Genomic DNA, 24616 nt, shown 5'->3' with positions numbered 1-24616 from the left:
AGGAAGGAAGGAAGGAAGGAAGGAAGGAAGGAAGGAAGGAAAGAAGGAAGGAAGAAAGAGGCTAGGCTTCAGAGGCAGGTAGCCTTGGATGGGAATCAGGTGACCTTGGCTAAGTCACATCACCTCTCAAGGCTTCAGTTCTCCCCGAGGCGAGAACTGAGTCAGGTGAGCCCAGCCAGAGCCAGCTACACAGGGACAGACCAGGACCTCAGGCAGAGGGGCTGGAAGGAGCAGCAGAGTAGCCATGGCTGAGCTCAAACAACCCCCATGGACCACAGCCCAACCCTTTATAACTATAAGCCTTTATTAATAAGTCAATAAAAAAGGGAGAAAGATGTAAAAATACTTTTCTTGGAGGCCCCAGGAGGGGCAGGCACTGTCAGAACTCACCTGGCCAGGGAAGGTGACCCAGCCAGAAGCAGAATGGAGACCAGGGCCCTGTCCAAGGGAGCAGCTGGCTCAGGGCACTGAGAGGGGGGATGTCTTGGGCCTCAGGCAGGGAATGTGCAAACACTGAGGCCGAGCAGGGAGTGAGGGGTGAGGGCTTCCTGGAGGAAGCCCAGAGCACCGTGTTCCCCTGCGTGGGCAGACACGCGTGTCCACGTGAGAGCCGGTGCCTGCACGCAGCTTACATACAGAGAGCAGAAGGAGGGGTCCCCCAGCAGGAATGGGGGTGGGGAGGACTCATCCCAGAGCTTGAGGAAATAGCTTAGAGAAGTCTCTGGAAGCCTGGGGTGAGGGGACAGCATGGAGGCCTCAGGAGCCCTGGCCGTCCTGCCGTCGTTGGAGGACCTCAATGGCGCTGCCGATGCCATCCTCAGGCACCTGCGGGCAGGTGGACGGAGAGAGGGGTCAGGGCCATGCTGACTTCCTGGCCCAGATGGACTACATCCTGTACCCTCCCCACTCTCCTGGGCCTCAGTGTCTTTCCAGGAGCCCAACCCATGGTGCTTACCAGGGCATGGTCAAAATTGAAGGTGCTGATGTAGTAGGCAGAGATGTCGGCCGCAGCCAGGGGGCCTGCGATCTGAGCCACGATTCCACACTCATCTGAGGGTTATGGTGGGGGGGGGGAGGGGGGGTGCATGTGGATCATCCTGGTTGTCCCCCTCCCCCAGATTCCCCCCAAGTCCCCAGCCCACCAGGAGCAGCCCTTACCAAAGCCCAGAGGCTGTCCACCGATGCGCACCATCCTCCACAGCTCTCCCGAGGAGCTGGTCAGCAGGAGGTCACTGGGGAACCTGGAGAGGCAGGCAGGCAGTGGGCAGGGCACCCACCTGTCCCCTCCCTGCCCCAATGTGAGCCCCTGGGAGCAGGTTGACCTGGTGACCTCAGAGTCTGATGCTCCACCTCCTCCTCCCTCCCTAGGACTGGCTTACGATCTATGGTCCACTAGGGGTCAGGAGTCACATACTTTTTCTGCGTCTCAGCATCCATGACGATGGAGATGTAGCCCTCGATGAGGGAGAAGGCAAAGAATGTAATAGAGCTGGGTCCAGGACCACCAGAGGCTGCCTCCTTGGGGGCACTGGGAAGGGACAGAAGGCTCAAGTGCTCTTCAGGGCACCCGGCCCACTGCATCTCCTCCTATCTCTGGGCCACTCTCCTCCTCTGTCCAAGGGCCCTGATCTCCTGATGGTGTCAGGTGGAGGTGGGGGAGGACAATAAATCTCGCCTGTTCCAAAGACACTGGACCCCAGGGCTGGCAGAGGACCAGACCAAGGCATGGCTCAGGGTTGTCTGTTCACAATACAGGAAAGGGTTGCAGCTGTGGCATCGAGATCTTCCCTGAACATCAGTGAGGGGCACACGGGTATCACAGGCTGCCAGGAACCCAAGACATAGAACAGGGCACAGAGCTGCAGAACTGAGGGACAAGCGGAAGGTAGTGGAACACAGGATAGGGAACAATGGTGTGAAAAGAGAAACAAAGTGCAAACAAGGCCCACCTGTATGAGTAGAAGAGAACATCGATGAGGGTGGTAGCAATGGCTGGCAGTGTCTCAGGGTCCAGCGTAAGGACACAGAAGCGGTTCTGTGGGCTCTGGATGGGATGCACAGTGGGGCTGGGTCCTGCTAGGAGGGACCAGGCAGCAGCCGGTGTTAAGGAGACTGTGGGTTGGGGTGCCCCCTGGTGGCCAGATAGGGCCATCTGGGTGGGGTGTAGGGTCATGCTCTACAGGAACCCACCTCTTTTCTCCACATTTCCCTGTCTTGTGAGGCAGTCAGTATCAGCTGGTATCCCCATGCCCGCAGACCAATCCTCACAAGGGAAGGGTCCCAGTGGGAAAAGGAGGCCCTGCGTAGGTCTGGGTGTCAGAGGGTAACCTCACCATGCTGAGAACGGGGAAAGCCATTGCTGGAATCATCCCTGGCAACAGGCACAGGCTCCCCGCCCACTTCTCGGTAAATGTTGAACTCCTGGGATAGCGTGTGGATCACCACAGACAGGTCCTGTTCCCGCACCTGGACCACAGGGAGATGATATATCACATGAGCCCCCAGGCACCCATACCCACCCTGCCCTGCACTGGAGCTTGCAGAAAACTCACCAGGATGAAGTCCGTCTGGTAAGTAGACAGCATCAGCACAGACACATGGTGCTCGGCCAGTGGTGCAATGACTGAGCGCGCGATTTTGGTGACCCCAGCAGCCTGCACTGCTGCACCACTGTGGGATGACACGTTCAGCACCAGCCATGTGGCCTCAGCCACTTGAAGGAACTCAGATGGGGGTAGTTCTGTGAGCAGGAAGTACACACCATGTCAGGACCTACTGGGCTGTCCCCTGCCGCTCAGTTTCCCTGTCTATGCCTTGGCAGGGGTGGAGAGGGGGGAGGTGGGGCGTGCTCTACCAAGGTAGGAGCATGTCTGGAGACTGGGGCTGTCTCCCTCTCCTAAGTTCTGCTCCTGAGAATTGCATGTATGTAAGGACTGAGAAGTTCTTCAGGTGCTGGCCTGCCAGGGATCCAAACTTTCCAGTTAAGACTAGAACTCCAGATTTAGACAGACCTGGGTTTAAATACCAGCTTCACCATTTACTTGCTGTTGACCTGGGGCAAATGATTTAACTTCTCTGAATCTCAGTTTCCTCATCTGTAAAATGGGATGACAGCATTATATCTCATGATGGCATTCTTTGGGTGAACAGAGGTTTTATACCACCTGGCACCACCAGGGGGCGCCAGCAGATCAGGTTGGCAGAGAGATGCCCTTCTCCCTTAGCAGACCCAGACTTTCCCGCATTACAAACAGGGAAACTAAGGCCTGGAAGGGTCCAGCGGATGGGCCAAGCCAGTTTCATGGCCTGAGACTCCAGACCTGTGAGGACGGGTCAGGCTGGCAGGAGTAGGAGCCAGATATCAACTCCAGAGACCAGGGAGGGAGGAACCAGGCTGGCGTCCAGTCCGGAGCAGAAGCTGGGGCCAAGGTGTCTGCTAATCTCCCAACCGCAGCCAGGAGGCCCCCCAGGACCCTGCCCTGGACTGGCTGCCTGCTCCTGCATTCCTTTCCCAGCCCTCAGACTCCTGGAGTTCCCAGACCAGTCAGGGAGGGGATGATCCGCACCAGGGAGATAAGTCTAGCGTGAAATAATGGCCAGGGGCATATAAATGCCTCAGGAACACCCTGATTCTTGCTCTGAACTGTAACTGAAGCCCTGCTACTGGCCTGAGGCTGCCAAGTGCCTTTCAAACCCCTGTCTATAAAGTTCTCATGGGATTCTATTAGGCAAGAACCATAACTATACCCATTTTACATAAGAGGAAACAAACAGCTCAGAGAGAGGAAGTGACTTGCTCAAGGGCACACAGCCAGTGAGTGGCGGAGTCAAATTCGCATCCAGATCTTGGGACTCTGGATTCCAGCATCTAGTGAGAATCCCACAAAGAGGGGAGCACAACATCCTTCCCCAGCCCCCACCTTTGAAGCCCTCCTCGTCCACCATGAGCGTGTAATCCTCGGGGGTCTCCGTCAGGCTGAAGAACTTGCACCTGGATGGGGGTGGGGGGCATCTTCAGCCTGGGTTGAGCGGAGGGGGCGAGCAGACTTCACTTCAAGCGCCTGGAAAGACCCCTGCTTGCCCCCTCAAGCCCCAATTTTCTTCCCGGGCCAGGGGAGTGTGGGCCTCATCACCGGAATCACAAACTGTTTTTCGCCTCCCGACCTCCGCAGAAGCTCCGGACCCTCCTCCATTCCGGAAGGGGAGGCTCACCCGCGGCGACACCCCCGGGGGCGTCGGACTTTGGGCCCCCTAGATCGGTCCCTCTGACCCGATGGGAGGCATCTGGAAAAAGCTCCCCATAGTCGCCAGGAAGGAACTGCGTCCATTTGACACCACTCGGAGTTAAGCATTGCCCACCCCGGGTTGTTTGCGCCTTAACTAGCTCTGGGAGGGGGCCTCACGGGGCCGGATAGGCGGCGGTCCCAGGGAGGTAGGCCCAAGCCGGATGGAGGCCGGGACGGGGGGGGGGGGGGGGAAGGGGTGCGGGGAGGGCGGGGGGTAGAGAGGAGAAGGGCCCTCCCCGCCCGCTCCCGCTTGCCCCGCGGCTATGTTAATCTCCCGACCCCGTCCCGGAACAACAGCGAAGCCCACCCCCATCTATGCCTCCGAACCCGGGCGCGCACCGGCTGCGGCGGGGTAGGAAGAGTAGCTTGATGAGCGGGTGGGTGTAGAGCCAGAGACCTGGGCGGGCGAGGCTCAGCACCCGCACCCGGTGCTCTAGGATGTGCAGCTCCATCACGGTCCGCGCGGACCCGACCGGGTCGCCAACCAGACCCAGACCGCCGCGGGGGGCGGGGCGGTGGGGGCGGTGCCGGGGGCTTAAAGGAGCCGCTCTGCAGCCGCTTCCACGCCGCCCGCTAAGCCGTGGATCTTCCTAGCCCCATGCCGTGTCCACCTCCCTGACGGCCACGCCCTCAGGAATGAGCGGCCTATCTGAAGTGGCCACGCCTCCTTTTTGAGGCCAGAGCCTCTTCCCTCGTGTTCCAGCCCGCCGAGCTCCGCCCCCGATGACTCCGCCCCTTTAGCGTTGGCTGGAGATTTTAGGCTGATCCCGCCCCATTGAGTCCTCTAGGCCCCGCCTATGCCGCGCCCCCTCAGCCGGCTTTTCCGCAGGCCTCCTGCCTTGCTGGGGTTGGGAGCATGGGGGAGGTGTGGAATAGGTTTTTGTCCTTCGGGTCCCCATATGGGTCTTATGATTGATATCCTTGAGGCTCCGAAGGGCCGTGAGGCGAACCAGGGCTCAGCTGGGACCAGAGTGTCGCCTCCAAAACTCTGGAGTATGGAGGGGTATACTGTAAAGCCCTGGTGACCCTGTGATTCTCTCCCAACGAAGTGTCCTGCTGCCTTTCTCCCTCTTCCTCTTGCGGAGGAAGAATGCACTTACTCACGGGGGTCATAGAGATAGGGAGGGCCCCAGCCACTTATGTCTGAGCAACATACTGTAGGGTAGGGTAATGAAGGTGGCCAGGCTTATTTATGGCTTGAGACCCCTCAAGACTAAGTGGGCCAGGGATGCCCCAGGCTCAGACTTCAGTAGACACTCCCATGCATCTGGGGCTCATGGGTACTCAGATCTCAGACTTGAGACTTGAGCCCTGTTGAGACCTCCCAAAGAGTGAGCCATTAGCAGAACCCAGTTGGCCTGAGCACATGTAAACTTGCTTCATGCCCAGAGAGGCCCTCAGCACTGGCAGATGCCCCAGATCTGAGGCTTGTTAGGACCAACTTGGGCTCATTTCAACATTAGAATGTGTTCTGCTCAGGCTGCCTCAGGTCTAAGAAGACTTCAAAGTCTAAGCAGGCATCAGCATACCTAGGCTGGCTCTGTAGCAAGACAGACAGAGCATGCTCTGGGGGACCTTTTTCTGGCCCAAGCATCCTTAGGCCTCAGATCTGAAGCTTTGAACCAAACAGGTTAAAGCAGGCCTCAGGCCTGACTGGGACCCAGCAGGCCTACACAAGCCTCCTGTCTGCTCAGAAGCCTCTACTGTAGGTGGATGGAAGCTGGGCAGCACCCTCCCTCCCTGGGCTCTCTGGCTCAGGGGGCTCCTGTGGAACACTGCAGCTGCCACATCCTGGCCTGTTCCCTGGAAAGCCAGGGGGAAGGGAGTCCTCAAAACCCCTTATGACAGGTACAGATGGGGTGGGAAACCACAGGGGTGAGGGGTGGGAGACAGGAAGTGGTAGCCTGCCCTGATAGACTCAGAGGCGCTTGACCTCCCTAGGCCTCAGTATCCCCAGCTGTACCAGGACAAGATGTTCCAGGCCCAGGCCCTGTGATGCCTGAAAGCTCTTAGGGAGGCTCTATTCCTCCCTCTCCCACCCCCTCCCACAATGGCCCAGCCCAGCCCAGCCCAGCTTGATAGCCTGCCAGGAACAGACGCTATTGTTTGACTGGAAAAGCTGCTTCCTCAGCAGAAGGGAGGGCCTTTCCCAGGGACACCCTGTCCTTACCCTCACAGTCATCAGGTTGTGACCATAGTGCCTGCCTGGGCCCTCAATGGCATTGCCAGGTCACCAGGCACGCTGCTCAGGAGAGGTAACTGAGGGACTCTAGGCGCAAATCAATCAGCTTCATCTTTCCCACTCAGCTCCCCTGTTTGCTCATCTGTAAAATGGGGATAATAATAGAGCCTACCTGATCAGCAGGTGATATAACCAGCCCAGCCTGGCACATGCTGAGCACCAGGAAATGACAGGCAGCCTTTTATCAAAGACCCAAACTTCTCCCCTCACCCCTCTACCTAAAGTGGAGGTCTGGACTTAGCATGTAATGGCATTCATGGTCCCCCACCCCTGGCTCCAGCACTCAACCTAAATGAACACTCAGACCCTTACTGGGATCTGAAGTGGTATCCAGGTCAGGCCTTGATGGAGGAAGGCCCTGAAAAGACCTTCTTAAGGAGCCCCTCCCCCTCAGAGGTGGGTGGATATCAAGGCCTGGGAAGCAGGCCCCTGCTCTGCTCCAGCACTGGGCTCTAGCTCCGGTGACCCTCATCTATGGCAGCGGGTGGACATGGGGAAGAGTGGATAGGGTGAGAGAAAGTGGGGGCCAGCAACAGGACTGGCCCTGGACTTGGCATCCCCTATGGCAAAATCATTTCTAGAGAGGCCCTGGTGCTGGGCTGGGGTAAGGATGGGGGGGTCTATAGGGCACAGAGGAGATACTGAGCACAGAGGTAGCTCTCCTTCCCAGTCCCTAGTTGCACAGCAACTCTCTACACAAGCCTGTTTATTTCTGTACAAAATCATTTTTCTATTTTACACAAAGAGCACCCCACCCTTTACCCCACCCTCTCTCCTCACAACAGCACCCTAGCCCTGGGGAGCATCCCCCCAGGAGGAGGGGGCTGAGTGAGGCACCACCCATGGGTCCTCACTTCTGCCTGTCCCAGCTGGGCTGGCCCAAGCTCCACTCTGGAGAAAATAAATAAGGAGGCTCAGGCAGAATCTGTGCTGGGCCAGCCAGACTCTCTGCCACCCAGTGGCCAGGCAGCTGGGCCCTCAGTGCGTGGGCTGGCCCTCGAATGTCAGTTCATGAACCGTGTAGGTATGTGGAGACCCCACACCACAGGCCTGAGCTGCCAGGGTTACAAGTAGGTGTCCTCACTCTCCTGGGACGTCAGGCTCTCCTGGGAATGGTGGTGGGCTGAATCCTGGGAGTGGTGGTGGGCTGGATCCTGGGGAGCTGAGTCCTGCGGGGCTGAGTCCTGGTGGGCTGGATCCTTTGGGGGTACATCCTGTGGGGGACATGCATCTCCTGCAGCAGCTGCCACCTTGGCTTGACTTGGGACTGGGGGCTTGTCCAGCTGCCCACTTGCCTTTGCCTGCTTCCACTGCTCCTTCTCCTTCTGGCTCTGTTTGGGTGGCTTGGGCTTGCCTTTGGAGCCAGGGAGGGGGGCATCCGGGGGCAGGCGGATGGATGGTGAGGGTTGCAGTGTGGGCCAGGGGCCTGGCTCCGCCTCCAGGATGGCCTTGGCACCATGCAGCCTGGGCGGGGAGCAGCACTGCAGCTCACCCCGGGTCTCTTGCCAGCGCCGCAGCTGAATGAGGTGCTCACGTTCAATCTGGCGCTCTGTCACTGGCAACTCTACCACCTGTGTGGGTGGTGACAGGCAGATAAGACCAGGAAGAAACTTCCCCTCTGTCTCCCAGCCTGGTGTCTGTTCTCCCTCAGTGTCCTCCAGTCTTGGTCACTAATGGTTGACCTTAGGAATAATGGGGGTCTGGTTCCTGTGGTGATCACAAGTCCCAGAGCTGAGTGCCAGGTGAGCCAGGCACTTGAGGCCCACTGCCTCTATGGAGAAAGCTGCCCACAACTCATGAGTCCAGTTGCCCAACTATATGTCACCAAAGTATAGCCCCTGAGAGACAAAATTGCACAAAAGAAAGAAAAAAGGGAAAATAAAGCCAAGGCCATGGATGTGGTACCAGGGAAAAAGAGAGGTGATGAGTTGCAGCTTCTCTCATTCCAAAGTGGTTCAGAACTTGGGAGGCCCTGCAAACCTAGGCCTCTCTGTGACCCTGTCTTCTCATTGAGACAGAAGGATAAGGTCTACCCATATTATCCTAAGCTGCTGAGCACCAGGCCTGACACCAGTGACTCACTTTCAAGGGCAGAGCTACAAGGCCCCTTCCAAAGGACCCCCATATCTCCTGCTCCCACCCAGGGGTAAGGGAAGGGTGTGGGTCATACCTCCTGGACCAGGAAGGCCTCCTGCATGATTTTGGGGCTAAGGCTCCGCAGCTGCTCGATAGTCTCATACTGGCCCTGGCAGGCTTTGAGCTTGTCAGGGGAGCCCAATGCATGTTTCAGCAGCACCAGTCCCACACGGAAGATGATCTTGACTCCTGCATGAGGGGGTGGTAAGGGGGCCTGTAAGGAATTTCTCTGGAAATAGAGGCCCCCTTGGGCTGGGTTAGAAGCAGGGGTGCTCCCCTGAGCCCAACCCAGTACCTTCGCAAAAGAACATATCCCAGACGCGCAACACAGAGCTCCAGGGCAGGGTGCGGGCAAAGGCACACATGAACCACTCTGTCATGTACAGCAGTGGGTCGATCTTCTGCCTGCTGAGGTGCTTGTGGGCCACGGGTGACACCTTCTGCAGCAGTGAGAAGAGGATCTCCCCATCCAGTTGGATCGCCTCCTGGGGACACAGCAAGGCCATGGGACCAGGAATGTAGGCTCACAGCAGGCAAGACAGAGACTACGCCCTGGCTCCCAGTACCAGGCAGGCATTCATTCATCTCTCAGGCAGCTACTGCCTGTAGGCAGCCAACCTTGTGTTGGGTGCTGGGATACAATGAAGAGCAAACAAGACATAGCTGGTCCCCCTCATGGAGCATGTAGTAAAAAGGGGCAGACAGATGAATTACAGGAGCAAAGAGACTAGGAGCAGGGCATAGGGGGTGGCTAAGTGCCCAGAATATGGCAGGACCAGGAATGCTGGATTAGCATGTGCCAGAGATCCCACCTGTCAGGGTCACAGAAAGCTCCCTAAGGGCTGAAAACTGAAGGAAAGCAGGGGTTATTAAAATAAGGAAGGGGGTAGAGATTTAAGCCTATGCCAAGGCTGAGGCAGGGAAGAACTTGATGCACTGGTGGAACTGAGATCCTGACAACAGCCAGACGGCTTGAAGCAGGGATGGATGGCAGGGTGGAACCAATGAGTCTGGAGCCTAGAAGACCTGATCGTGTCAGGCCTTGGGTCTTCAGCCTGAAAGCAACAGAAGTCTGGGAAGGTTTTAAGCTGGGGCAAGAGTGGCTGCGGAGAGAAAGGCCTGGAGAGGCTACAAACAGCAGGTCCCAGGCCAGGTCTCCAACCACAAACACTCACCAGTTTCTCACTGTAGTAGCCAGGCAGGTACTTCTCACAGATCTGCACCAGGCACCAGAAGGCTTGCTGGGGGCAAGAGAGACATGAGGTCTTGCTGCTGGGTATTTCCTGCCCACCTACTCACCCGTCCAGGGCCTGGTGGTACCTCAGCAGGCATGTGCATGAGCAGAACAGCAGCAATGGGCGCCTGGGCCTGGCAGTATCCCTCCTCAGGTCGGTATAGGGTGTAGGCCTTCAGCACACGGAATAGGTCCTGCTGGCTGTGGAAGGGCCAAGTGGGGCAGGGAAGATAGGTGTGACTCTGCCATCCGCTGTCCTTACCTATGCCCTACCAGACCAGACCTGTCTTAGAATTTGCTCTTCTCTGGTGACCTGACTGTGGTCAGCAAGGGGTCAGTCTCCCACTGTAGCACACAGACTCTCACAAGACCAGAGGAGGGAGGCAGGAGGGCACCCCCTCCCCCAGTTTGAAAGGTGAGGGCAGAGGCTCAAAGAGAAAGCAGAGGCAGAGCCAGGCAGGATACCAGATACAAGGTAAGGGTGTGTCAGGGCTGGAAGTCTGGGGCTCTTACTCAGCAGTTGTGTCCCCTTGGCCAAGTCAGCTTTGTCCTAGGTGTCTGTCTTGGTCCCTTGGCCTGGCCTGCCTATCCTTCCCTTCCTACATACCCTCTGTGCACCCAATTATCTCTAACACTCTTTCTTACCACCGAAACTTATTTCTAGAAGAGGACCAGGCAAGCTCTAGCACTCTGGGGAGTAAATGAAAGTTGCCCCAGAGGTAAGAGGAGAAGCTAAGAAGACCCATCAGATTCAAACCAAAGGGAAACTCTAACAGTGGAGTTTGGGGCTGCCAGCTTCTGGAACTCATTTTACCCCCTCTGCACTCTGAGGGACAGGGCTCAGAGCCACCTCCAGTGTGCAAGACCCAGCCTACTCACCCATGGCCTCCCCGGGACACAAACATCTCATGGAAAGGGAACTGCCGGTGCAGGTCACGCTCAATCACATCTAGCCACTTGGGGTCCCCAGGGGACATGTCCAGCTCCTAGAAACAAGGTCAAGAGCATGTATTAGGAGTTAGGAATAGCTGCTGGAATATACAATTGTCCTGGGTACTGGAGGAGACCCCTGCCAGGAGTAATGCCCCCCCAATCCTATCATGAACTGGGCCCTCCTGAAGACAAGTCAGGAAGCTCAGGTAAGGAAGCCTGGGCAGAGGCAAAAAGGCAAGGAGGGAGGGCCCTAGAAACTCTGAGGGGTGATCCAGGAAGACCCATGTGGTCAAGTGTCTGTCATAGCTGTGGCTAGAAATAACCCCTAGACACTTTATTCAGGACTCACTCAAATACCTTATGTCACATCCTTAAGATGGAAGGCTACTATCAAAGCAATAGCTACCACCTGTTGCCACTGCTCTGAGCCACCCATGGGCGTCACTGACTCTTTTCCTTAATCCCAAAAGTCCTACCATTATACTGTTCACAGATAAGGAAACTGAAGGTCAAAGAAAAGTCACTTGCCCAAATCCTCATGGTTAGAAAAATGGTAGAGCTGGGCCTGGAAGCCAGGTTGACTCAGAGCCGTTGATCCCAACTCCTCTGCTCTCTGTCTCCCTGTGCAAGTGGTGTCACCTATTCAGGGAAGGGTGTTTGTGTGTGGGTGTGGGTGTGAGAAAGAGACAGTGAGAGAGGGAAAGAGAGGGAGAGATCTGCATAGAGTGTTATGTGGAAGGATACGACATTTGTCAAACCATTAAACTCAGCCATCTCTGGGTGCTGGGGTTTCAACTAAGTTTTACTGTTTTCTTTGAACTTCTGTGAACATTTTGTCATGAGTTTTAAAAAACAAAGTATTACACAAACAAAAATCATTTCCTCATCATTTGAAATGTCCTATATTGTGATTTGCTTGTTAGTTACATGGATATGTATTATTTGTCAAAACTCACTGAACTGCACACTTAAGATCTGTGCATTTTACCCTCTGTAAATTCATGCCCCAACTTTAAAAAAAGAAAGAATATATCAATAAGAAGGAAACCCAGAGGGCTGAGCAGGGAAACAGATTAAGTACATGTTGCCTGCGGGGCTCGTGCAGCATTAGGGAAGGCCCCTGGGATGAGGGCCAGGTTCTCAGCAAACACACCAGTGGACACAGACCCAGGCCTTGGCCTTGACTGGCAGGTGTCTTCATACAAGCTCCTTTCTCTCTTGTGCCCTCTCAGTGGGGGTGTCCCAATATTAAGCTAAAAACCCTAGGGTGCCAGGTAACTTGACATGAGAGAGTGAGTCTGAGAGAAAAAACTGATGGAATGTTCAAGGCTGGAAGGTGGAAGGAAGGGCGAGGTGCCTCCACAGAGGGCTCTTGAGCAGGCACAGAGTGAAGAAGTGGGTATACAACCTCTAGAGTCCCACATATTCTAAAGATGGGGGTCTGTGCATGTCCTATGAACTTCCCAAGTCAAGCCCAGGGCTGGATACTGTCTGAACACAATGCAGGATTGCTTTTGTCAGAAAGTGGAGGAGGATCCTACAAATTCTCCTGAGGGCTCTGGTAAGGTAGGGACCCGAGACTCCAAAAAGTCAGTTCCTAGGATGTACTTGCCTGACACCTCAGCAGCCCAAAGCACTTGACCACACATGGGTGGGTGAGAAAGAAAAAAGTATAGCTGAAGGACCTATGGGGAGAAAGGGCTCTGGGAATCAAAGGCAGGTGTGAGCCGCTGGCAACTCATGCCACTATTGCAGCCTCAAAGAGAGCCTGAAGGCACTGGCACCATCATGAGGTGAAGCCAGAGAAGAAAACCGGGTAAGGAAAGGACTTGCCTGCCCAATGAAGGAGGAAGAAGAGCAAGTGTGGGAGAAGACAGAACCACAAGAGGCTGCAGAACCTTCCCTGACAGCTGAGGTTGGGGTCAACTACCTGGATCTTCAGGGGAACACAGGAATAGGTGCTGTTATGTGCTGCCACCAATAGCCTGTCACTGTACCCTTGCCTTTGGCTATCTTGTCCACAGCAGCCAGAGGGAGCTTCTCAACCTTGCTCACTTCCTCCATGTCATCCACAGGCAAAGTCCTTCTAGGTGTGCTCGAAAACTACTGTTCCAGCCCCCAGGACTGCCTTGGGGACCCACTACTCAGCTTCAGAGTATCTAGAAGGCCTTTCTGGGAAAAAGCTACCTTTTCCCACAAGCAACCCTCAAGACTCCACAGAGGTGGCTGATTCCTCTCCAGATACACTATTCCCCACACACAAAATGCACACACATGCTCCATACTCTGCTATTCAAACAACACGTGCTCACATTTGCTAACTATGGAACCAGGAGTCTGGCCAGGCCAACTAAGCTCTTGGCTCCTATGCCTGTGCTCTGGCAGCCAGAGGTAACCTTGGGGTGAGGTTCCCACCACTGAGTTTTTCCCTCCATCCAGGATGCAGCCTCCTGAAATGTAAGGGATGGGAGGAAGACACTGGGAGGTAGGCTTTGGAGTTAAGAGGCTGCTCTAGTAGGACCTGGTATTGATGTTTGGTAGGACAGTCCAATCTGATTCAGAGCTGCCCTCAGCCAGACGCTCCACCAAATCCCCCAGCCCCAGGGCCAAGTACTGTTAGTAAAAGGCTCTCACCCTCTTCAGGTCAACAGCAGAAACTCTAGGCTCCCCGCCCCACCTACTCTTCTTAGGGAACAGGTTTGGCAAAACAGGAGTGTTTGCTGAAGCATGAAGTATGTCAACAAAAAGCTGGTAGCTGGCAGCTCTTTCTCACTGCCTGTCACCAGTCCCAAGAGGTTGGAAGAAACCCTGATGCCTACGGCCAGGTCTAGGAGGTAAGCAGGGGCAACCCCAGGGGAGCCAACTCCTGGAGAAGCTGCCCCGCCCAGGTGGGCCCTAAGAAGCCCATGAAAGAAGGGGTGTTCTTACTCTGGCAGTGATGGGGTAGGGGGCAGCAGGTGGGGAGGGGAAGGCATGCCTGCAGAGGACACCCTCTCTGGCCACTGACTGGTTTCTAACCCTTAAGGATACTGGTTTGGCTACGCCACCCCTAAGGCTGACAACTAGCAGCACAGGTGAACTGTGTCTGGCCAGCTTGGATGAGGCAGGAGAAAAGAGTTGAGGATGGGAGGCTAAGATTACTGAAGGTCCTGTGGTCCTGAGGGCAGGCCTCCAAAAGCCCAGAGCACGGAGCCCAAGGAAGTCAGGGAAGTGGTCTGAGTATCCCCTCCTGACAACCAAGAGCTGGGAGATGGCCTGCTAACCCCAAGAAAACAAAACTGGGTGGTTGACAAAATAAAGAGTTGGAATGGAGGATGCAAAATCTGTCCATCCCACTGAAGCCTGCACAGTTGGAGCTTCAGATGGACAGAGCCCCCAGGAGTCACAGGTTGAATAGGCCTGGCCAATGGGGCATTTTATGGGTGGTCCTATTGATCAGCTCATATTGCTGAGGTCCAAGTGAGTACATGGAGGACTGCTGCCATGGGTAGGGCATCAAGAGACATGGAAGAGAGGGTAGGTAGGGTGAAGGAAGGGCCACTCACGTCAAACTTTCCAGGGTTCTGCTGTAGCTTCACCTTGCCTCCTGACAAGTACTGCCAAGCACGGCCCCGCAGAGAAGGTGGGATGCCCTTCTGGCACCGCAGACGGATCTGAAAGTCAAAAGGACTGTGCTTATACATCCACCCAGGCAGCTCCTCCAGAGGCTGTGTGCCAGTCCAGCTCCTCTATTGGTGTTTGGCGGGCTTTTAGTTAGCACACTGGGCAAGCCGTAAAGTGGAGAAAATAAGACTCCCCTCCTGCTGCTACTGTTGCTACAATGCATAGCCTAGGATGCTGGTGGGGGCAGTGGGGGTGCTGACAAGTAATGACTGTAATTAGATATGCTGCCACCAGGTGATGGCAGTCTCCATGTCCCCTGGTCCAGTGATAAAACAGGTTATTTCTAAGATCTACCACATAATTCTGAATCCCCATGACCATTTTCTGGACCAAAAATGGAACCATTCAAGTTGGAGGAGCCCCATGGGATATCACTAGGGAGGAATCTGCATGGTGCGGGGCACAGCTGCAGCTCAGGAAAGGGTAGCTTATGAGATGACCCAGACTGTGCCCAGAGACATGGCCTGGGCACTTTCACAGGGGTGTTTGTTTAAGTAGCCGTGTGGCCACCTAGAGTGGAAACTCAGCAGAACTCAAGGGAGATGGGAACTGAGCAGAATGGCTCCATACTTGTTTTAGTCATGAATCCTCTCTCTTCTGCGCTCCTTGACCCTGAGCTCCCATAATTACCAGCCCAGCCCAAGTCAGAGGCAGCTTTCCTGGCTGTGAATCCTGATTCCAACCCTTGCTACAATGGCATGGGTCTTTCCTATTCATAGGAAAAGTCCCATAGACTGGGAGAGGTGAGGGAGAAAGTACCTGGGATAACTCATGACCCAGAGCTATGCTCAATTCTTATGCTTGCTGTCTTTAAAAGAAAAAGACTTGTGTGTCAAAATCCAGTTTGAAAAATCATCTTTTACGAATGGGAAAACTGAAGACAGAGTGGGAAAATATTAAGGTCACACCATAAGGAACCCACTACTTCCTATACCACACAGGCTAGGGGGATCCAGCCCCATGAGCTTTCCACTTCACTGGCCTCATAGGACTAGTTGGGAGATGAGCTCCACCTGGACTTTGGGACAGAATGAGACTGAGGGCAGCTGCCCTGATCATCCTCTTTGACCTCAAGGCCAATGGTCAAGGATGATAAGACCAAAAGCAGAGGTACCAATCCTATAGAATGGAGGTGGGGGTACTGACCAATGACAACTCCCCTCAACCCCTGCACTAAGCAGCCTGGCCTGGGACGGAGATGGGAGCTCAGGGCACTGGGAAGAGCAACTGGATATGAGTTTGAATCCAGCACTGGATTCAACCAATCAAGTCTCATCAATAGTTAAAAACAGAATGGTAATACCCAGGATTCTATTAGAAGGTTGGGAAAATGCCTAGAATGGGGCTTGACACACAGTCTGTGTTTAATAAATGCCTTCCTTTCCACCCCTCCATCCCAGGAAGATGCCTGACACAGAAACCCCAGGGGCTCCTGCTCACACCTAACTTTCCCTTACCTGGAAACCCCCTCAAATAGTCCCGCTGGAATCTCTCAGAGGAGCACAGAAGGCCTAGCCTTCCTGATGATGAGCACAAACAAGAGAAAACTTTCCAAGGGTCAGAGAGTATCAAGAACCAGGAAGGAGACAGGCAGACAGGCAGGAGGCAATGGGGGAAGAGCAGAGTAGCTGGTCATGAGAGCTAAGCTGGAGCTTCTGGGACTGCTTGCAAAGGGGGGCAAGGAAGGGAGTGGAAGGGAACTGCCCCAGACTCTGGGAATAATAGTTTCCTGCTGTGTGGGACGAGAGTCTCCTTAAGGAGTCCACTTGGTCTGAGAAGGTTTTGGCAAAGGGATATAGTATGGCCTAGAGCCACAGGTCCTTTGGGCTCTCCCCAGGGCCAAGCTTAGCTGACCTAAGCCAGCCCCCACATCATCACAGCCCCCTGTCATAGTTGGCCTGCCACAGGGGAGCCCAGGAATACCTTCAGTTCATTAAGGCTCTCAAAAAGGCCCTGCCCTCATTCAGGCCAGAGCTGGGGAGGTGGGGATGGAGAACCAGGAGTATAGCCATCTTTTCCCACTCTGGCCTCTGGAATCCTCCTCAGCACAGAGGTGTTAGAGATGGCAATTTCTACCTGCCAGCCTTAGAGAGGAGGCAATGGTGGGGATCAGAAAAGAAAAAGCAAGAGAAAATGCTCAGCAAACAGAAAGCACAAGGATTATTATTCTCTGACGACAGCTGAGTGAAGCCACACCCTGCCTGCTGAACTCTGGGAGAGCTAGGCCACAGTTTGAGCAGAGCCCTACAGGGGAAGACAGCATTCCAGCCACAGCCTTGCCTCCCTACAGGGCCTGGACCCCCTCCTGGGGACTCAGATTCTAAGTCCAGGAGAGGTGTTGGGTCTGGACCCACTTCCTGAAGCAGGTATTATCCTTCCTGTGCCATGACTTCCTGACCAAGGGGAGAGCCCAAGCCTGTGCAGCCAGACAGGAAGAGATCCTAGGGCCAGTGTGACCACAGCTGAGGTGGCAGGAGCAGAGAGCAGTGAGCTAGGGCTTCTGGGTAGGATAGGGTATAGCCTCTTGTGGTGGCCCCTGCTGGACAAGGGGAGCTCTTGGCTTCCTAACCACAGTGCCAGGGAAGCAAAGGGGAAGAGGAAGTGGTACTGCCTGCTCTGCTGAAAGGATCTTCCCAAGGCTCCCTTCTGGAATCCCCCATTTGCAAGGGATACTGGGGCAAGAAGGATCCACCATCCCTGCTAGTCACTAATCACGAGATTGGAGAGGGATCTGAAGCTCAGGGTAAGAGCCTGAGGGGTAAGGAGGGAGGAAAATAGACTCCAGAGTCATGCATGACACAGTTGAGAAGAGCTGTCTTTAAAAAAAAAATTTTTTTAAGAGAAATGTTAATAAGCAAAAAATGAATGCTCCAAAGCCTACATAGAACAGCAAGAAAGAGCCTGGGCTAGGTGTGCCTCTTCTCCATAGGCACAAGGCTTTGCAGTCACCAACTGATGGGAGCCTCCCAACATGACTGTCATTTCCATTCAACCAGGGAAACTGAGGGTGAAGTGGCTCACACAAAGTTGCACAGCTAGCCACAGGCATGAAGAGGGGAAGGTAGTGGGGCTGGGCCCAAGCCCATATATGACTTTCAGGCCTGAGATTTCTGCTTGACCCTGCAGCCAGCTATGCCAGCCTAGACCAGACCAGCATGTCAGGTGATAAGAGCAGGACAGCAGGTTCACTCTGTGCAGTGGGAACTTATGCAGAGACACCCTGGCTATGAAGTTCTGGACAGGTCTCCACTAGGCCAAGGAGTAACTAGATCCTGCCCAGGTATCCAAGGGCACCAACACACACATTGTGCTAGGCTACGATGTTCCTATGGGGCAATAGAGCTAGTGTCTAAAGAAAGACCAATTAGAAGAGGGCCAGAGGGTACTTTCATTTTAATAAGACCATTAAACTGCGAGGTTACTTTTCTTTGGCCAGGAGGCAAGAGGGAACTCATCAAATTCATCTAGAGGGTGGTGATGAAGAATGAAGGTACTAAATGTAGATTGCCTGGGTGCAAATTTTGATTTTGTGTGTCATCCATAAAGTAGGGGTACTACTGCTACCAACCTCACTGAAGTGTTATAAGGACTACTCAAGTCAAGTGTCCAGCACACTGCAAATGTTCAACACATGTTAGCTATTATTAGTATTATAAAGTCCTCCCTGATAGGTAGTAAACGGCAGTAAAAACTTCTCCCAAAAGAGGGCTGGAGGAAAGCTACCTATAAGGGCTTTTGGCTAAAAGCGGCTTTGAAGTTTGACTCCAGGACAAAGTTCTAGGTGAGTCTGAAGCCATCTTGGAAGATCAAGTAAAGACTGGTCCCTGCCCTCCAGCCAGCTTCTGTTTCCTTTTCAGAGCTGGCAGACAGAGACACTTAAGGCTACTGGCAGTTGGAGAAGGCTACTGGCAGTTGGCTACTGCTCCTCTAAGCTGATACAGTTCCTCCTTCTTCCTTTTCTTCTCCAGGCTGCCAACTCCCAGCCCAAGGCCCAAGGCCAGGCCCCTCACCTTTTTGTGCTTCTTGGCCATCCATTTGTCCCAGTTGTTGAGCATGTCCAGCCACTTGGACTCCCTCTGCCTCAGCACCTCCAGGGGGACTTCCTCTAGCCTGTGGAGCAAAGGGTAGGACCTGTCAGAAGTGCCAAAGGAAGCAAAGGCCCTGGCTTAAGCCCCAGCCACCAGCCTTGTCAGGCCTTCATTCCTACCCATCTTCCATCCCTGCTGTTCCCTTCAGGGCTGCTAACTCTTGAACACGCTTACACAGACAAGAGGGAACGCTGCCTCTTCCCTAGAAGGCACAGGCCAGAGAGACACCAGGTTAAGTGCCCACTCCCCCAATGTGTCAAGGGGCCAGGGGCCACTGTGCCTCTCTGGGGACAGAGGTCTGAGTGCGTGCATCTGTGCACCAAAGCAAAGCATTCCTGTCCTGGGTCTGTCTAGATAAATAAGTCTCTTAGGGGGCCTGCATGCAAGGTGTAGAGCTGGATCAAAACAAAACAAAACAAAACAGTCAAACAAGTACATAAATAACATGCTCACCTCTTCATTCTAGCAAAACTAGTTATTCATAGTTTCCACAATTATGCCCTGGCCCTTTCCCACCTCTCAACCTTGCTCATGCCAGTGCCTTTGCTGGAAGAGACTCCAAGTTGTCTCTACCTATCAAAATCCTACACATGCTTCAAATCCTCATCAATATCACTTGTATTTGTACATCTACTAACTGAGCAGCTATCACAGCTGTGCTAGCATTGTTCTAGGTCCAGGGCTTCTGGGCAGGCTGTGAGGAAACACTCCTTTGACTAGAACAAAGTCCTGGCCTTCATGGCATTGACATTCTACTGGACTCTGAATGCCCACTAGAGTCAGTGGCAGAAACACTGGGCATGGAGACCCACCCTAGGCAAGAAGATCAGCACCGGAGCAGCTGAGGCAGGTTGGGGCAGAATCCCTGGCTTAGCCAGAGGGTGCTTCAAGTGAGTAGGCTTCCTCTAAAAAGTGACTTCCTGAGAATTCCTGAGTTCAAATAACTGAGGGGCAAAGAGGAGGAGACTAGCATTTACAGAGTGATTATTCTACATATGCTTTCTTATTTAGACTACAGAGCAATATTGATAAGAAAAAAACGAAAAAATGTATGTGTACACCTCTGTACACACACATACATGCTCTCTTTTTATTTTATTTTTTAAGTTTACTTATTTTGAGAGAGAGGGAGCATGATGGGGGAGGGGCAGAGAGCAGGAGAGACAGAATCCCAAGCAGGCTCCCCACCATCAGTACAGAGCCTGAAGCGGGGCTTGAACTCACAAACACGGACATCATGACCTGAGCCAAGATCAAGAGTTGGACGCTTGACTGACTATGCCACCCAGGTGCCCTACATACATGCTGTCTTCTTTTTTTTTTTTTTTTAAGTTTATTTATTTCTGACAGGGAGAGAGAGTGTGTGAGCATGAGCGGGGCGGGGGGGGGGGGGCAGAGAGAGAGGGAGACACAGAATCTGAAGCAGGCTCCAGGCTCTGAGCTGTTAGCACAGAGCCCCTTGCGGGGCTCAAACTCATGAACCGTGAGATCATGACCTGGGCCGAAGTCGGAGGCTTAACCGACTGAACCACTCAGGTGTCCCAAGCTCTCTTCTTAAAATCATTTTTTAAGTGGTAGATTTTGACTTTCTTATTTTTAACTTTTTTTTTTTTCAATTAAAAAAAGTGCTTGATGTTATTTAGAGGTAAGATACCCAGGGAGGGTATCTTGCTCAGAGTCAAACAGCAAATCAGTGGAAAATCCCAGAATCCAAGTTAGATCCTAGCCAAGAGCCTGCACTCAGTCCTGCCTGACCTCCCAGAAAAGAGTGCAGGGTCAGAAGCACTCAGGCAGCTGGGAGGAGGCCCTTAGGAACAGGACATAATGGGGCTAGGGCTTGGCCCAGGCCTCGATTCTCTAACGGAAGGAAATGCGCTGCTGTGACTTTTACTGGTTGGAAGAGCAGAGGGAGGGGCCTTGGCAGAGCAGAGGCCTCCCAGACACAAAAGGGCAGGTCTTCTTTATGCACTTTATTCTGGGGAACTGCACAGGCCTGAGAGCAGCTTTGGAGCTGAAGAGCTGAGGAGGAAAGGCAGTCTAGGGCAAACTTAGCCCCCTCAACACACTGACAAAAGTCATTCTCCTCTTGAACTGCTGACTCTCTCCTCACCACCCAGAGGCAGAACCAGGGTGTGAGGACACTTCTTTCCTTTCCTTCCTCATGGGAGAAAACCAGAGACCACACCTTTAGATCAAATAAACTGACAGATGCATGTCTCCAGGCAACCCCTAAACACCCAGGAAACGGAAACCAAAGGCCCAGACACCACAGGGCATGCTGCCTCCCACCACCTACAAAGCACTAGCTTATACAAGTCAGGGGACGAGGCTTCTGGTTAGCTAAATGAAAGGGGATGCCCACACTGTGTTAACAGGAAGTTTTGGCAGTTGTGGATGTGGATAATATTTGATCCAACCCCTCCACTGAGCAGATGAGAAAACTGAGGCTCAAAGAGGGCAAGGCTTTTGCCTGAGACTATGTTTCCAGTGAATTCCCATGTGATTAAATACATGCCCATTTGATACCTCAACCCTCCAGGTCTTTGTTGATAAGATCTGATTGCAGGGCCTCAGAGATACCCATTCTCCCAATTGCAGATACACAGGGGAACACATTCAAGTTCAGTGTTCCTTTAAATGATGTCAGATAACAGCTTTGGCAGTTTCAAAGCCCCAACATCAAACCTCAAACCGGAATTTCAATTGGTTACAAAACAAACGACCATATTTCCTGGATTCTACGACGCTACTGACTTTAAGCTATACCATTGATTTGGCAAGATCTTCTCAGAAACAAAAAACCCACCACTACTTGAAATGTACATGTCAACTGAAAGATCTGCTTTGACTTTTAAAACCTTAAACTGGGAAAACTTTGAGGAAATAGGGTCATTTGAGTAGCTTCTCCAATAGTAGAGGAGTTTAAGCCACCTGGAGATGGTGAAAAGGAAGACCACTAGAGGTCTGGTTGTACCCAGAACTCACCACACCACATGCTCTCTAACTGCAGGTAGATTTCTCTCTATGCACAGGATGTGCTCCTGAAAAGTTGCAGGCTATCCTTTTTTTATTTTTTATTTTTTTTTTTTTTTTTTTTTATTTATTTTGGGGACAGAGAGAGACAGAGCATGAACGGGGGAGGGGCAGAGAGAGAGGGAGACACAGAATCGGAAACAGGCTCCAGGCTCCGAGCCATCAGCCCAGAGCCTGACGCGGGGCTCGAACTCACGGACCGCGAGATCGTGACCTGGCTGAAGTCGGCCGCTTAACCGACTGCGCCACCCAGGCGCCCCTGAAACCAGAAAGTTCACATATCCTTTGGTCTAGTCAGTCAGGATCTTAAAAGGTATCTGATCAGACTGCTGTCTGGTATAGGAATCCCTTCTACAACAGGTAAGCTGCTTGCCCTCTTCAGACCTCAATTTCCCTACATGATTAGAATGATCTGCATTGTGAATTGATCCTCAAAGGAAGCCCAGAAAAGAGCCATGAGATGAAGATAGAGTCAGGTGTGTCCCTGCAAACGGCATGATGGTGTAGAGGCTATCTGAGGTGGTTTCCTCCTGACAGTGGAGGGAGAGCATGAGCCAGTTTCTAGTGACAAGGAAGTTGACCAAATGGCCAGTTTAAGGGATCAAACGGCCCACTGGGGATGTTTCAGGTCTCAGAGCTTCACTCTCCCTTCAGAAAACCCCTCTTTCTTTCAAGTGGCTTGAGGGACTCTCTGCAATCAAAAGAGCCTAATGAGGAACAGTCTCTAGTGGCACAATCTATGCTGGAATTCTGCCAGGGATGGGTCTCATTATCACCAGGTGAAGCCACCCTATTGTTGAAATTTCTAGTGCTAAAAATTTCCTCCCCCTGTAATGCCAAAACTTTCCTGGCACCATCTATCTATAATCTCAACACCCCTTTTAAGGCTACACACATCTCAGCCAGATCAGTCTCATATAAGGCACACACATACTTATCCCTTGTCACCGACCCATCCTTACCTAGAATGCCCCTTCTTCTCCCCTCTCCAAGTCACAGCAACCCTTTCAGGGCCCAATATAACAATACAAATCACAACTGCAACAATACCAGCAGCAATAGTAGTTACCATTTATACATCATTTTCTACTTACCGATTTCTTCCTAAAAGTGTTATATACATTTTTATCATGTACCTTTCATAATAACCCTACCATAATATCATTCTTTTAATTTTCCAGAAGTAGAATCCAAGACTTAGTAAAGTTAAGTGACTTACTTAAGGCCAAATAGCTGGAAGAGACAAAGCTGGGACTCAAATCCAGGCCTGCCTGACTCCATAGTCCATGCTCTTGACCCTTGTACTATAGCCCTCTGGTCCTATAGGTCAAACCCTCAGCCTCCATCCACATGGCCTCCACACTTGCTCAGATCTCATTAACTGTCCTCCAATCTGAAGACTTTTATCTTGACTTAGAATACCATTTCTCACAAGTTTTAAAACTGAGACCCATAATAAGAAATACATTATATATTGAGATTTTATACACACACACACACACACACACACACACACACAGCTGAAATACATTTTATGAAATAATTTACTTTTTTTAAGTTTATTTTTTTTATTTTGAGAGAGAGTGTGTGCATGTGCACACACATGTGGGAGAGGTGCAGAGAGAGTGAAAAAGAGAATCAATCCTAAGCAGTCTCTTTGCTCCCTCATTGGGCTTGGCACTCAATCTCATGAACCGTGAGATCAAGACCTGAGCCAAAAACAAGAGTTGGATGCTTAACTGACCGAGCCATCCAGGCATCCCATAATAATTTATTCTTACATGCACTCCAAAATTTTCAGTTTAGTTTTATATTATTCTATTTTCTTCCTTTTTTTTTTTTTTTCTTTTTTGAGAGAGAGAGAGGGCACAAGTGAGCAAGAGCAGAATGAGAGAATCCCACAAGGGGCAGAGAGAGAGAGAAGTAGGGCTCACCTGAAGTGGGGCTTGTGTTCACCTGAAGTGGGGCTCGAGTTCACCCAATGTGGGGCTCAAGCTCCCGAACCGTGACGTGAGATCATGACTTGAGCCTAAGTCAGATGCTTAATGACTGAGCCACCCAGGCGATACCCCCCCTTTTTTTCTTTTAATACTGTCCCAATCCCCTAAAATTAATTTCAGCAGTAATTCACTAATAAATCAAGACATGAAATTAACACTTCATTACACCTTGCTCATATTGCTTAGCACTGTCCCTCCCTAACTAGACTGGGTCTTGAACTTCTGTAACTCCCACCAAGCACCTCACAGGTATTCAACAGTGCCTGCCTGCTTTTCTCCATGACATCATTACTTTCACATGAATTGCCTTCAGGTCTACAAGCCACTGCTGCCTACAGCAATTTTATTTGTGCCCCTAATAGCTCAGTGAGGTGGAGCCCTCCTTAATTAATAGATGATTTACTATTTCCACTTGGTCCATGAGAGATTTGACCCAATCAGAGACGTTACATGACTTGGGCAACGTCACAAAGGTAATAAGTTAAGTGGCAGAACTAGGGCTTCCCCTCTGCCACAGTGACTCGTGTGCTGTTTTGGACTCCCCTGGGAAGACTATGAGGAAATCAGGCTATTCTCCAGATGCCACTGTGGGGATCTATCTCTAGTCCCCAAGCCCCTGAAGCCAGTCTATCCCCATCATCAGTGTTCTGACTGCCCCAGTGAGCATCTTGCCCACTCCTAGTAATGCTCAGGGAAGCCAATATGCTGGATGGGCACAGGTTCCAAGCACAACCTCAGTTGGAGATGGCAAGCCTGGGCAATGTACTGTTTGCCAGCCACCCCTCCTGAGGGAGAGAGGCACAGAGGAGACAAAAGTGGGCAGCCAGGGGGGTGACTGAGCCCAGATTCTGTTGGGCTCTCAGGCTGAGCTAGGCTTAGCGGTGTTATGCCAGGCCATGGCCCAAGGCAGTAGTAACACTCTGCTGACCCTGTGCTCTGAAGGCTCCCAGTTACCTACTCTTTTCTCCAAACTCAGAACTGGAAGTTTCCAAGAACTCAGA

General features: G+C 52.5%; 2 protein-coding genes across 7 annotated transcripts in view; both read right to left on the bottom strand.

The window, feature by feature from the left end:
* Nucleotides 1-286: 286 nt before the first annotated feature.
* On the bottom strand, nucleotides 287-4888 carry CASTOR1 (cytosolic arginine sensor for mTORC1 subunit 1). Of its 6 annotated transcripts, none has more exons than XM_047088368.1 (9): nucleotides 4626-4888; nucleotides 3921-3991; nucleotides 2553-2740; nucleotides 2334-2466; nucleotides 1950-2076; nucleotides 1415-1528; nucleotides 1159-1241; nucleotides 956-1050; nucleotides 287-825 (listed from the first exon to the last, which is right to left on the bottom strand). In XM_047088368.1, the coding sequence occupies exons 1-9, from the start codon at nucleotides 4736-4738 to the stop codon at nucleotides 757-759; spliced, it is 993 nt and encodes a 330-aa protein (XP_046944324.1). In that variant the 5' UTR covers nucleotides 4739-4888; the 3' UTR covers nucleotides 287-756. The 6 variants fall into 6 exon arrangements, with proteins under 6 accessions (XP_046944324.1, XP_046944327.1, XP_046944325.1 ...); XM_047088371.1 differs by having other exon boundaries at nucleotides 4684-4887; XM_047088369.1 differs by having other exon boundaries at nucleotides 1950-2073; nucleotides 4626-4886.
* A 2340-nt stretch (nucleotides 4889-7228) lies between these two features.
* The window catches only part of TBC1D10A (TBC1 domain family member 10A), a 31605-nt gene continuing 14217 nt past the window's right edge, over nucleotides 7229-24616 (bottom strand). Inside the window, exons 2-9 of the mRNA XM_047088216.1 lie at nucleotides 18505-18604; nucleotides 14377-14484; nucleotides 10778-10884; nucleotides 9985-10099; nucleotides 9840-9905; nucleotides 8960-9149; nucleotides 8699-8853; nucleotides 7229-8099 (exon numbers count right to left, since the gene is read on the bottom strand). Of these exons, the coding sequence (XP_046944172.1) occupies nucleotides 7593-8099; nucleotides 8699-8853; nucleotides 8960-9149; nucleotides 9840-9905; nucleotides 9985-10099; nucleotides 10778-10884; nucleotides 14377-14484; nucleotides 18505-18604 (1348 nt within the window). The 3' untranslated portion in view covers nucleotides 7229-7592. The remainder of the gene's footprint in view (nucleotides 8100-8698; nucleotides 8854-8959; nucleotides 9150-9839; nucleotides 9906-9984; nucleotides 10100-10777; nucleotides 10885-14376; nucleotides 14485-18504; nucleotides 18605-24616) is intronic.

This window comes from Lynx rufus, unplaced genomic scaffold (assembly GCF_022079265.1).
Source record: "Lynx rufus isolate CCGP_SWC_20201006 ecotype Redwood Valley unplaced genomic scaffold, mLynRuf1.p SCAF_24, whole genome shotgun sequence".
Taxonomy (NCBI): Eukaryota; Metazoa; Chordata; class Mammalia; order Carnivora; family Felidae; genus Lynx; species Lynx rufus.
This window is presented reverse-complemented; position numbering and strand designations above follow the sequence as displayed.